This window comes from Rattus norvegicus, chromosome 1, assembly GCF_036323735.1.
Source record: "Rattus norvegicus strain BN/NHsdMcwi chromosome 1, GRCr8, whole genome shotgun sequence".
Taxonomy (NCBI): Eukaryota; Metazoa; Chordata; class Mammalia; order Rodentia; family Muridae; genus Rattus; species Rattus norvegicus.
In genome coordinates, this window is record NC_086019.1 from 208,198,731 (window position 1) to 208,212,405 (window position 13,675).

The 13,675-nt window shown below is 49.1% G+C and overlaps 1 protein-coding gene across 3 annotated transcripts in view; it reads right to left on the reverse strand.

Annotated features, from left to right (window-relative positions):
* The window catches only part of Cars1 (cysteinyl-tRNA synthetase 1), a 42,334-nt gene that overhangs the window by 15,639 nt on the left and 13,020 nt on the right, over window positions 1-13,675 (reverse strand). For all 3 annotated transcript variants that reach the window (XM_006230713.5, XM_039108113.2, NM_001106319.1), the window contains 5 exons: window positions 13,100-13,198; window positions 11,825-11,974; window positions 4,435-4,575; window positions 3,401-3,489; window positions 1,970-2,091 (listed from right to left, as the gene is read on the reverse strand). In XM_006230713.5, the coding sequence (XP_006230775.1) occupies window positions 1,970-2,091; window positions 3,401-3,489; window positions 4,435-4,575; window positions 11,825-11,974; window positions 13,100-13,198 (601 nt within the window). The remainder of the gene's footprint in view (window positions 1-1,969; window positions 2,092-3,400; window positions 3,490-4,434; window positions 4,576-11,824; window positions 11,975-13,099; window positions 13,199-13,675) is intronic.

A 13,675-nucleotide genomic window follows, 5' to 3' on the forward strand; every position in this document is an offset into this window, starting at 1 on the left:
ACAGACCTCAGCCTGGCTCCTGTTCCTTTCTGCTATTCCTCTGCCAGCAAAAAGCATCCAGAACCACAGCTCTTGAGCTATACAACATGTTCTTTCAGCTACCCTCTTTCAGCCAATCTAGGCTAGCAGCCAGGTTTCCATGTTATTTGTGTGTGTGTGGAGAGCCAGTTCCCAGGGCGTAAAGTTGTTCACTCACCTGCCTTTACCCTCACTCCTCTGCACTCTCCATGTATTGTTTTCTTTGCCAGTTTTCTGCCTGGCTGCCAGATCATTTCTTTCCTCTCTGCTTATTCCCAGCTACATGTACCTGGCGGTCAGCATTACAGCCGCCTCTGTGCCTCTTGTGCCTCTGTGGCCTCCTTTCCTCTGAAGGACTCAGGGGTAGAAACCTCAGGTAGCTTGCCAGTCTCCCATCGCTGTAGTGTGAAAGCCTGACCATGGCCTTGGTCAGACAATGAAAGGACCCTTTGGGAGTAGCTCAGAACTCCTTCTGCACCTGGCCTGCGATCTGGGGGCTTAAAGGGAAAGATCCCAGAAGCTAGAGAGATGGGTCACTGGCTGCTCTATGAGATGACCTGGGTTCAATTCCCAGCACCTACATGGTAGCTTAAACCATCTGAAACTCCTACTTTCTGTTCTCCAGCTCCCGGCACACACATGGTGCAGACATACACACAAGCAAACACTATACACATTAAAAACAAAATGTCAAAGGGGAAAGGTGCTATTTGATTCCTTAACCACATCTGGCATATTCAAAACTTTTATTCACTGTTAGCCATTGCCTACCTAACATTTCTGATTCTGCAAAGTATGCAAGGCCGGCTCTGGCTCTAGGAGTCTGGCTCTAGGCATGTGTCAGCATGTGGCCTTGGAACCCTCAGCTTTATCACTGTGAAGTCTCCTCTTTAATACCACACACTTCACCTAATACTGGGCCCAATACCAGTGCTCAATTGAATTAGTTTCTCTCTTGCCAAGGTTCCCATGTTATTTTGTTGAGTTTTTCTTTTTTTTTTTTTTTAAAGATTTATTATTTATTATATATATGAGTACACTGTAGCTGTCTTCAGATACACCAGAAGAGGGCATCGGATCTCTTTACAGATGGTTGTGAGCCACCATGTGGTTGCTGGGAATTGAACTCATGACCTCTGGAAGAGCAGTCGGGTGCTCTTAACCACTGAGCCATCTCTCCAGCCCTTGTTGAGTTTTTCATTTCTGATATTTCTTTAGAATAGAGCCCCAAAGCTGGTATTTTTATAAAGCCTACATTTTAATGGCTAGACTGACTTCCAGAAATAAGGGAGTCATCTGGAGATATATTTGGCAAGAAAGTAATTCCTCATCTTAAGGACACTGTACTTTCCCAACCCTGGATTCTGTGAGCCTCTCCTTAGCTTTACTATAAGATAAGCACTTCTGAAAAGTGTTTTCATGTGGTTCCTCCTGATCCAGGAAAACCCTGACCCCTGTGTCTAAAATACTGAGAACCAGATCACCAACACACACCACTGCACAGACATCTAAGCAACACGCTCTGCCACGGGTTCTGGGGCCTCTGTGCGAGGTGCTTCATCACAACAGATTAGGGTCGCTCAGGGCCTCTCTGACAAGTGCCTGCTATAACAGCTGAAGTCCCAGGAGTTCTGTGTCAGGACCGTGCAGTACTGACTTCTGTTTCTTTTTTTTTTTTTTTCTTTTTTCTATTTTTCGGAGCTGGGGACCGAACCCAGGGCCTTGCGTTTGCTAGGCAAGCGCTCTACCACTGAGCTAAATCCCCAACCCCTGACTTCTGTTTCTTAAGCAATGCTGTCTTGAGAAGAAAAATCCTGACATTCCTTTGGGGAAGCAGCCTGCTCTCCATGTGCCTGTGCAGTGTACATGGGGTAGAGACCTGGTGTAGGAGGGCCACGAGCAAGGAAGAGCAGCTTAGCTTTACTTCTACATGTGCTCTGTGGACTCTTACCTTCCCCTTCCTGAAGTGCTTTCTGATCCCCAACAGCCTCAGGCACCAGCTTGCCATAGGAGTGCTTTTCACTAGCAGCGAACTTGGCTGTGTCGAAGTAGACAGACCCATTTGAAGCATAGCTGCAAACAAGAGGAGAAGAGGTCTCACCGCACACCAAAGCACTGGAGAGAAAGCACGAAGGGCTAGGAAGTGCCAAGGCCTGAGGCCACCAATCCTCTGCTCTCTGCAGCTGGTCAGAAGCCACAGTTTCATGGGCTGAGATGCCTGGGGCAGTGTACCCCACACGGATCTGCTTGGTGTATGTAGACACTCGATTACATCTCCACTCAATGGCACAGCAATGGCATAACCCCGTGTGACACAGCTTCTCCTCTGTCTGCATCTACTGTGCGATCCTGTTGCGGCTCTCCATGTGGTGCTACTGTATGTCAGCACCAAGGAATGCCCTCTCTGACCCAGCTTGCCACTTGGTTAGACCAGTGTCTCCATTTGTCATGTTGGGTAAAGTGGCACTGTCACTTCAGAGACAGTGGCAGCAGACTCTGTGCATAGAGCCCTCTCTTCGCTAGCCTGAGCAGCCAGCACGCAGAGCACAGACTTGAGATCGGGTCCAGTGGTGCAGTCGGCAGGTGCACACCAGGGCACCATTCATAACTCCCTGTTAAGACTCCTCTGAAGAGGCTAACTTGAGGGACGTGGGAAAGTTTGCAGTTGTCACACATGCTAAAGCAGTAGCCGTGAGCTGGGTATATTAAAAATTATAGCCAGGCAATAGGACACACACTCTTAAAGTGTCTGAATGGTACCAATGACTCAAGGGGCCCTGCAGTGTCCAAGCTTACTATCATGGCCCCAATGACCTATGGTCATCACTGTCAAGCTTCCAAACAGACATTGGGCCAGGTCTTCCTGATAACACCTAGGGGAGGCCACTGGGCCACTCAGAAGAATTCTTACTGCTCAGATAGCACCTCCTCCCTCCTTGGCTCCCCTCCCACTGGTTGGTTTAGTGGAAAAACAAACACATAGTAGACAGAAAAACTTGGTTCTTCCCTATTAGCAGGAAGAAGAGGCTGAGGACAGCTGAGCACAGGCCTCTGGGCAGTCATGAAGACTGTAACAGAGCTACAAAAGAATGGCTGCTGGGTGCTAGTTTGTAACCAGTTCTGCCACTCCAGCCTGTTTCCTGATTCAATTAGCAAAGTGGCATTTTCCCAGTTAAATCTTGTGACAATAGCATACTATCTATGTATGTATAAAGCAAGGACTTCATCCATAATGTAATGCAAGTTCTTGCAGGGGAGTTAGACGGAAGAGGGCTTAGGTCAGGGTTGAGCTGGGTGGTGAGAAGGTGTGGCCCCCACACCCAGACTCCCTCCCCCCGGAGCTGTGTGGTGTGGCCCGAAAGGAGAGGTGTCTCACGCTCACCCATAACCGTTGTCCACAATCTTCTGGACGAAGTTCACAATTTCCGGCACATATTCACTGACACGGGTCAGGACATCAGGAGGGAGAACCTGTAAGGACAGAGTCTCAGCACTTTCTCCTGATGAGTGTGAAAACCTCAGCCTCTGCTAAGCATGCTCCTTGAAAAGCACATGACTTTGGAACTGCCCACAAAGTGTGTCAGCCCTGCTACTTGGGAGACTATGGCCGAAGGATCACAAGTTTAAGGCCTTTAGGGACATTCCATAGAAACCAGTTTAAAATAAAAGGTAAGGGCCAGAGAACTGTTTCAGCAGGAAGAGATACAAGGTAGCCGAGAGACCTGGTGCTTCCTTGCCTGGGGCCTGCAGAGGAGGGGGCTGGCACCCGAGCATGGCCTCTGGACAGTCCTGAAGACCATGACAGACTTATTGTCTTTGAGGAGTCCGCCATCCCAGCTACTCCCTATTTATGTATCGTTTTTTCTTCTTTCCCTTCCTTTCCTTTTCCTTGCTTCTTTCTTTTTTTGGAGACGGTACTCAGAGATCTACATTGCCTCTGCCCTCCCAGACCTGGGGTTAAAGGCTATTGATTTCTGAGGCAGTATCACACTATCCAGTTCAGACTGGCCATGAACTTCCATGATCCTCCTGCCCCTGCCTCCTGAATGCTGGCTTCCACCCTGGGTTTCTGACTCCTTTTCTTTTCTTTTTTTTTTTTTTCGGAGCTAGGGACCAAACCCAGGGCCTTGCGCTCGCTAGGCAAGCGCTCTACCACTGAGCCAAATCCCCAACCCCTCTGACTCCCTTTCAAGGAACTCCTAAGTGCCCGGAGTGGGAACAATACACATGAAAACACAAAAACAAGGAGAAGCATCTCTCACCCCTCATTCAAGGTCAAGGTTTACTCAACCACTCACTGAGCTTGCAAAACGAAGATAACTGTGGACCACAGGCTTTGTGGCTTTACCAGAATAAGAAAGTGGAACACAGAGCTTGGCCTGAGAAAGCAAGGATCAGGTAACACAAAACACTCACATTCAGGGCTTCCATGTCTTTGTGGAACTCTTCTTCCCAGAACTTGGGCAGTTTGGAGAAAATAGAGTTGTCAGTCACCTCACTGCCACCTGTAGAATCCAGCCAGTCAGAGAGCAAGTCCTTTGCTTCCTCCAGCAACACCTACGAGAAAGGAGACCCATACACAGGCTGGGTCTCATGCAAGCAAAACCAGCAAGATGCCAGGAGCCAATCAGTGCCCTGAGGTCACAACCAGCCTTGCAGAGCAGCATCCACGAGCTGCCACTCCCACTGGTGCTGTAAAACACGTTCCAACCGTACTCTTGCTGGGTGAGAAAACGCCTGTCCTCACCGCCCCAGGATGAATGTTTTGAGCATGTTACCTTCAGCAGTGCAGGGCTGTGAGGCCACACAGGCAGTCTGTAAGCCATCACAGGAGCACAAAGCCAAGAGCAAGGGGCAGAGGACAACATGCAGATAACCTGGCACAGCAAGAGCACCAGGGAGGTCACCAGGCCCAGCACACTGGCAGGAAAGGATTCAGGGAAGCTCACAGGCTGGTACTGCTGTCAATGTTCTCTTCAGGGGGCTCACATTCTTCCCCGAATGAAGGGGTAGGGGAAAGAGAAAAGGTAAAAGGAAGCTGGGTGTAGTTGCTTATGCCTTTACTCAAAGCACTTGCAAGGCTGAGGCAGGAGGACTGCTACGACCCGAGGCCAGTCTGGGCTATAAATAAGGAGCCAGGTGTGGTAGCATGCCTTTAATCCTAGCGCCTCAAAAGCAAAGGTAGAGGCTGGAAGACTTCTGTGAGGCTACGGCCAGCCTGGTCTATACTGTGAGCAATGAGTTCTAGGACAGCCAAGAACTCAGGTGACAGTCAGCAGGCTGGCAGCACATGCATACCTGGTCGTCTTATGAGACAGCAGGAGGCCACAAGAGAGCCTTTAGAAGGAGCTAGGCAGAAGAAACAGACGACATTTACAGGACAGCATCCTGCACTTAGCTATTGCCAACATTGGGAGCTGGCAGTCAGCAGGGCAGCCCAGAGGCTTGGAGAAAAGTGTACCCAAGCAGCACATCCTGCAAACCACTCCTGAGACCAAACTAGAACGGACCTTGTTCTAAGCAGCCAACAGCTGGACTTCCCACTAAGAACTCTCAGCAGTGCTTCTCAAAGCTACCAGAGAGAAGACTCAGAGCCTAGTCACACACCCATCTGGTGTGACTAATAGGAACTGTCTTGTCCAAGGGACAGCTGGCTCCATGGGCACCCCATCCGTAGGAAAGTGGGTACCATCAAAATCTAGTCCATTCGAAGGTCACAGCACTAAAGCCATAGTATAACCTGAAGCCTATACTGTGACTGTTCTTGGGAGCTCTAGAAAGGTAGGCTACAAAGCCCAGCCAGCACCCACTAGCAGGGGGTACCATAATTCTGCACTTTTCCCCCGGAGCTGAGGACCGAACCCAGGGCCCTCCGCTTGCTAGGCAAGCACTCTACCACTGAGCTAAATCCCCAACCCCAATTCTGCACTTTTTTAAAAAGGATTTTTATTCATGTGTATCCATATGTGCCTGCCACATGAATGTTAGTATAACAGGGGCTAAAAGAGGATTGCAGAACCCCAGAAGCTAGACTTATAGGTCGTTTGAACCACTGGCTCTTAACTACTGAGCTGTTACTCCAGCCCAGAAATTTGTATTTAACAGCTACAAGTGACAGGACCAATGGATGTTCAGGAAATGCTGGGCAGAAAATAGAAGTCATGAAAGTGAGTCTGACCTCAGTGAGAAGAGACTGGGGTGAAAGGGCAGAGGGCTGAGACTCATAACAGAAGCTTTAAAATCGAGACTACAGCTTGCGGTTGGGAGCTGTGAGGGGTTACTTGGGAAGGAGGGGGAGCATGTACTTTAGGCCACTTAGTTACAACATGAAACGCTATTTCAGAAGTGACCACTCTGATGTGCTGCTGAGTGACAACACCCACTTAGCATGGTTTAGGAGCCCACAAGGCAGTAACTACAGAGGGCAAAAGAAACGAAGACCCTGGGCTCACACCTGCAATACCAGCACTGGGGACACTAAGGAGTGTGAAGAAAGGCTAGCCTGGCCTACACTGATTTTAAGGTAGCCCGGCCAAGATCACTCAGCAAACAGGAAGCAGCAGGCTGGATTTCAATACCTGCCCCAGAAACAGGCCACTGAGTGAGGGATAGAGGTAGGCTGGCCCTTAAGTCCATGTTGGCCATCCAGTGCAGGGGCCAGTGGGTTTGAGTACTTCTAGGGACTAAGTTGCCTTCAACATGACAGGAAATGAAATACCTCAGAAAAAAACTAACCTTAAACTTGAAATCCCTAATCAGATGGCTTCCAAATGTATAAATTCTTAAGAGAAAAAGACTGGATTTTAGTTCTAATGTCAGCAGTGAGGACACACAGGGAATGTAGAAAATGCTGTGCCACTCACAGAGCAGGTGTGGGCAGAAACAAAAGCACAGACTCTTCTTAGCTCTAAGGGAATGTGAGGTCCTAACTGCAGTAGGACAGCAGAGCTCAGGAGAGGATGTATGAGCTGACAGCTAATGGAGCCAGTGTGGGCAGCAAAGCCAGCAATGTGACCGATAACAAAAGAGCCTGGACGGACTCCCCAGGGTCAACTCCCAGAGAGTTAGTCACCATGCTTTACCAGGTTCTCATCATGGATACCTGTGGGACAGGAGGAGAAGGGGCCTTTCTGAAGTACAGAAGGTCTGCCTACCCAATTGCCCTGAGCTTCATGTTCCCCAGAGGCTGCAGACTCAACCCTGATACTGTGAGGAAGCCAGGCTAATCGGTGTTCAGGTCACTACCCTTCAATGAATGGATTAGTGTGCCCTGTGTAAGAGTCAGAGGTGAACTTCCTACATGCTTCTCTTTCCAGTCTGCCCTGACAGAGGATGATGGAGAGTCCAGCCTCAGGAACTATAAAGAATATATCCCTATAATTTTTAGTTTGCCAAGACTCAAATGTTCTGGTATAGTCACACTCTATGACCTATGACACAGACTTCAGGAAAGCTATTTAACCAATGAGGAACCTGTCAGAGCTTTGCCAGAGCAAAGAATACCTGGAGGAGGGAATGGCCAACCCTGGGCAGCTCCAATCAGCTTGTTCTAGATAAGCAGGGAAACTGAGGACCACTGTGAGGGCCACAGTGTAGACAGAGATGTCAGTGTCTATCAGAGAGGCCCCAGTGTTGCCTCTCAGCGTTGACACTGTGAAGAGAGGAAGAGAGGAAGTAGGGTCTAGCAGAAGTAAGTCAGGTCACTATGATGGGCCCTTCCCATCTTTGCTTTCCAACAGCCACAAAATGAGTAGCATCCTCCATCCTCCTGTCCTGCCACACTCTGCAGTCTCAGTCCAGGCCCAAAGCATCAGGGCCAACAAAGGCCCAAACCTCCGAAGTTAACCCAGTAGGACACTTCTTGTAAGTTGGCTGCCTCAGGAATTTGTCACAGTAACACAAAACACCAACAAATAAAACAACCAACCTTGAGAGAGATGGGAGGGGAGGGGAGGAGGGGGGAGGGGAAGAAAAGCAAAGCGACGAGACCAAGATTGACAACCTAAGTTCAATCACGGGGACCCACATGGTGGAAAGAGAGAAGCAACTCCTACAAGTTGTCTTCTGACCTCCTTGTTCATGTAGTGGTATGTGCTTCTACCCTGACAAATGAATAAAAATACAATTTTAAAAAAAGAATCAGGGTTGGGGGATTTGGCTCAGTGGTAGAGCGCTTGCCTAGCAAGCACAAGGCCCTGGGTTCGGTCCCCAGCTCCAAAAAAAAGAAAAGAAAAAAAAAAAAAAAAGAATCAGTGTGGTGGTTAGGAGGAGAATGTCCCCACAAGCACGGGCATTTGGAGACTTGGTCACCGATAGGGGTGCTATTTGGGGCAGTGGCAGAACTCTGCAGGCAGAAGTACATCAGGGCTCGGGGCGGGGGTGTTCAGTTTATAGCCTTACCCCATTTCCCGTTGGCTCTCTCAGCTTCCTGGTCTGGCTGCCTGCTGCCATGCATTCCCCCATCATCATGGACTTTCTGGAACCACCCCCTCAAACTCCTTCTTCCTTACGTTGCCTTTGTTCATGGTGTTTTATCACAGGAACAGATATGTATCTGCTATAAGTAGCAATGAACACCTGAAGATCAACATTTTTAAAATGTTCCTTAAAGTAGTTCCAAAACAGTCATGAAAAGGTCCCTGACAACACACGCCATCAACAACATACAAACTAACAGTCATGAAAGGTCCCTGACAACACACGCCATCAACGACATACAAATCAACACAGCAAAGCCAGGCACAGAAACAGAGACAGGTGGATCTCTACAAATTCAGGGTCAACCTGGTCTACATGAGTTGCAGGCCAGCTTGGGCTAAAAGACCGACCCTGCCTCAAAATAAAATAATATACACCCAGTACAGGGGCTAGGGCTGGCTCAGAGGTTAAGAGCACTTGCTGTTCAACCATGGTAGTGTAAATCCTAGTACACATGACCACCTATAACTGCAGATCCAAAGGCTTTGACTCCCTCTTCCGACCTCTGCACACACACACACACACACACACACACACACACACACACACACACCAAACAACATAATAAACCCAACCCAATTACCACAAGCCCCACACTTATGGTGGTGACAGAGTCTTCAGGACTCTACTGGTGGCACAGCAGTAGGGACGACTCCTTTTAAGGCCAATGAAGTACAGAAACTTTAGATGACAGTTGGCAGTTCCGTAAGGAATAAGCATTCGTTTGCCATATGATCTGGCAATTACATTCACTGTCATTTACCCAAAAGAACTGAAAACTTATGTCCACACAAAGCCCACACACAGCTGTCTGTAGCAGCTTTATTCATAACTGCCAGACCTGGAAGCAAGATACCCTTCAGATAAGCATATGGGTCCATCTAGACAATGGGATATAGATTATCAGCCAGTCTTAAAGACAGGAGCTATATCAGGCCACAGGAAGGTACAGAGGAAACTTAAATGACGCATTTCTATGAGAAGCAGTGGTATTATGAAATAATTACAGAGACCTGGTTCCTTACACAAAGCCTCTAAGTTGTTTGGAATTTCCTGAGTGAAGGAGCATCTATTGTTCCATAAGGAACAGCCCTGGAATGGGTCTGCTTGTCAAGAGAGTTCCAACTGTCAAGGTTACAAACGGGGAAGACAGAAGGCCAAGCTGATCACCAATGGAGCTGAAATGTTCCTTCTCCTGAGCAGCTGGTGTCTCTCCCTGCTGCAGCAGCCCCCATGGGCTCTGCTCTGACACGGCAGACCATGGGCATGGAGCCCTCGCCTTGCTTCCTGGAGTCTGCGCTGTTGACTGTGCTGAGTGGAGAAACCACAGCCCTGACTGCTGAGGCTGCTGTGAGCTTCCCTACATGGCTGATCTTTCCAGGCAGACGTGCTCTGTCCTGGGTGTAGGCCGACTCAGAGCTGTGTGGAATTCTGCAGCATCTGCCTGTTCTCAACATGGGTGTCCTACCTGTGTCACTGTGACCAATCTCAGACGACAACACAACTCTGTACCGAGTACCCCAGGTCCTTCAGAGAACCTGGGGATGTATGGGTGGTGTTGGGGACTCCCAGGAGTCACCCAAATATATGGTCTAACACTCGGCAGCAATCCCATGTTAGAATATGGCCTAAAGAAACCCCTAGAAACTTGCACCACAGATGCCACACCACAGCTCACACATGGATAGAGCACTAGCAGCTGGGAAGTGCAAACACAGGCCACAGGAGGGAGTGTCTCCCACACAGGTATAGGACCAATGCTGGTGAAAATGCACCAGTGTGCTGTGCTAACAGCATGCCACGAATGTAAAGGGAATGCAGACTCAACGAAGGATCCTGCAATTCCACTTCTGGCATAGCAAAGAGCTTCCAAAAGCAGGCGCTTGAACAGAGATTTGTACACCATGTTCTCAGCACTGCAACAGCAAACAGTAGAACAACATAAATGGGCACAGAGTGGGAGTGGACAGCCAGGGTCCACCACATAATGAAAGGTCATTTGCCTTAAATAGACAGAAATGCTGGCCTATGTTACAACATGGATGAACCTGGAAAACACGGTGCTGAGAAGTCAGTCAAAAGAACTAAAATTGCACTCACTCAAGGTCCCTAAACCCTCAGACACACAGAAGGCAGCATATAGTACCAGGGTCTAGGGACAGGGTGGGACAACCAGTGCGTCATTGGTAGCTTCAGTTTGAGAAGGTGGCAAGCTCCAGTGGTGGATGTGGGTGCAGTGGATGAAGGTGTGGCTGATCTCAGTACTGAGATTTGTGTGCTTACAGGGTTAACATGGCGGCTTTTATGTTACACATATCACACACACACACACACACACACACACACACACACACACACTTCCATATATAGCACAGGATGACTTGGTACTGGCTACAATCTTCCTCCCTCAGTCTCCCAAATTCTGGAATATCTGATATTTTTAGGACGGGTTCTGGTGAGAGAAACCTTATGGTGAGATTGTTGGGTCACTTCAGAAGCATTAGAAAGGATCTTAGCCCAGAGGAATGGCAATGACCTCATGTGGGCCCATCTCAAAAACACAACTGAGGGAAAGAACATGGCCCTCAAGGTTATCCACATAGACTCATTGACTTGTCATAAACACTAGACTCTGTCCTATAGGAACACAGAAGAGAGAAACCTGAATAGAAAAAGACAGCAAAGGTAGAATGGTCAGTTCAGGTGGGGACCCAAGGTCAGGGGAAGGTGGGCCACAATTTGTAACACTAAAGCCCAAACATCTCCCAAGTACACCTTCATTCTGCCAGGATCCTTGTGTCTGGTTGCCTTGAGTTAAAGAGTGGCCAGCAGGGGGTGCTAGCAGGAAGGGGAAGGACAGAGAGCAGGATGGTGCCCTCACTTTTGTCTCAAGGAGATTTTGTTCAGGAGTGGGAGACTAGGCAAGAGGGAGGGACAGCCCCAACTGCACTGCCAACCATGAGTTGCTGCTCACTTCACCTTCAATTGCTGGTTCTGAAACAGAGGGCAAGATCCAGTGGATAATTGTGGAATCAGGAAAACAGCTGGCTACTCCCCTGCACTCCAAGTAGAAATGGTAGGAGGGAGCACGGGGAAAGGGAGCTGCAATATGGGTTCTCAGGTAAGCCCAGGTTCAGGCCGGGTAGTGCTGAGCTTCCAAGCCTGGAGAATCACAGAGGAGCCTGAGGGTCACAGATGAGATGGAACACTGACTAAGTAAGCATCAAAGAATGGAGCCACAGGCCCGGGTCACCTTGAATGTGGATCATCCTTATGCACAGTATGACATTTTATACAAACGGGCTGTTCAGGACCTGGGAGAGCTCACCTGTACACGGCTGTCTACTTCCTCTCCAGAGGGGTTGGAATGCACAGCCTGTTCCAGTGGTTCTGTGGCAAGCTTCACAGAGTTCTGGATCCTCTCCAGCATCTGCCTCTTGTCAGGGTCTGTTGTCTCACTTAACTTGACTGAGAATGGCTACAACCATAAGAACACATCAAACATGTCAGGCATGGGCAGAACCCTGCATCCTAAAAAGCTAACTCAAGGCATGAGAATACTGTGTTCCCCACTGTTCAGACTTTAGCTCCCAGTTCAGGTACATCTGCTGCCTTTCCTCATCCGTGGCTAGGCAGGGCGCTTAAGCTTACTGAGTAAGTTGCCCCAAGCAAAATAGGTGTAACAGTGCACACCCAGCAAACCCCAACAGCTGGAGGACACCTTCATGTCAAAAGTGCCCCTGTTCCCGAGTTCTCAGTCCTGTCAGACCAAAGATAGCTACACCCTAACTTCAGGCCTAATTTCTTCTTTCCCAGGGACAATGCCACAAGCGTCCCAGATTGTTACTGTAGTTGCTAAGGGTGGTATGTGACAGGAAGCAGACTGATCATAACCATGAGTATGATGGTTTAAAAGAGATCTGTCTCCTGTAGGCTCTTGTATTTAAACACTTGGTCCCAAGGTGGCAGTGCTGTCTGGGGAGCTTTAGAGGGTGCAGGCTCTAGGATCTTAAAGCCACGCCCTACCACTTCCAGTCTGCTCCCTCTGCTCTGTGCTTGTGTCTGAGGATGTGAACTCTGGGCTTTCTGCACCTGCTATCATGCCTCCCTGCCATGATGGGCTCATGACCAGAATAAACAGTAAGTTGCCTCAGTCAGTGTTTAATCACAATAATAGGAAAACAACTAAGACACATCTAAGAACTACACATTGACAGGAGGCTCGTTCAGGGCAAAGGTGTGGAAGTGGGGAGAACATACATCCTCAGCACCATGAACACGACGAGGACTTACAGATCATGAGTCTGCCTTGTGGTCAGAATTGAGCATTGGATTGCTCGTGAGCCTAACACTGAGGACCTAAGGACCAGACAACAAGAGGGATAGAAATTGATCAAGTACTTTCCCTAAGCGACAGGAGCACCACCTACTCCACACTATAGAGCCTACAGAACTCTGCCCTGGTGACTGTCTCTTAGGCCTGGCAGGGGCAACACCTGCTGTGGCTTTGGGGCCCCAGTGAAGCTGGCTTGCGTCCTAGAAAGGGCCTACACAGGGCTTAAGAGGCACTAGGGGAGGCAACGGTAGTATCCACGGTCTCTACCTTCATGGCATCACCAACATCCTTCAGAAGCTGGGCAGCCGAAGGTTTCTGCTCCCGATACTGCTCAAACAGGTAGTTCTGCCGCGCCCTCCTGATGATCTGCAGAGGTGGGAGACTGGTTATGATCAGAGCTTATGCCTCCCATGTGTAGAACTGCTCTTACACTGCAACTCTGAGTGAGGGTCAAGAGGCATGGGGACAGCCACAGGTCCCAACCACTGTAACACTGTGGCACACCATTACCACCCTTCCCTCTGTACCTGTAAAGTGGGGCTGAGGTCTACTGTGAACATCTGGGTGTCTAAGGACAGGTCACTAAGGCCCCCGCTTTCTCAGCTAGCAAGATACAGAGTGGACCTGCTTCCAAAGAACCGAGTTATGAAAACTTAGCCAATGCCCCAAATCTGCATACTTCTTGCACCATCTGGGCACCTATACAAATGACTCTACATCTGTATAAACTGTGAATCAGTTCACAGTGGGGACTCGGTGTTTATTAGGTCAGACATGAGCCTGCCTCCCCTCCAGCCCATCTGTCCATCTATGTAGCCAAGTCCCGAAACTCCTTACACAGTC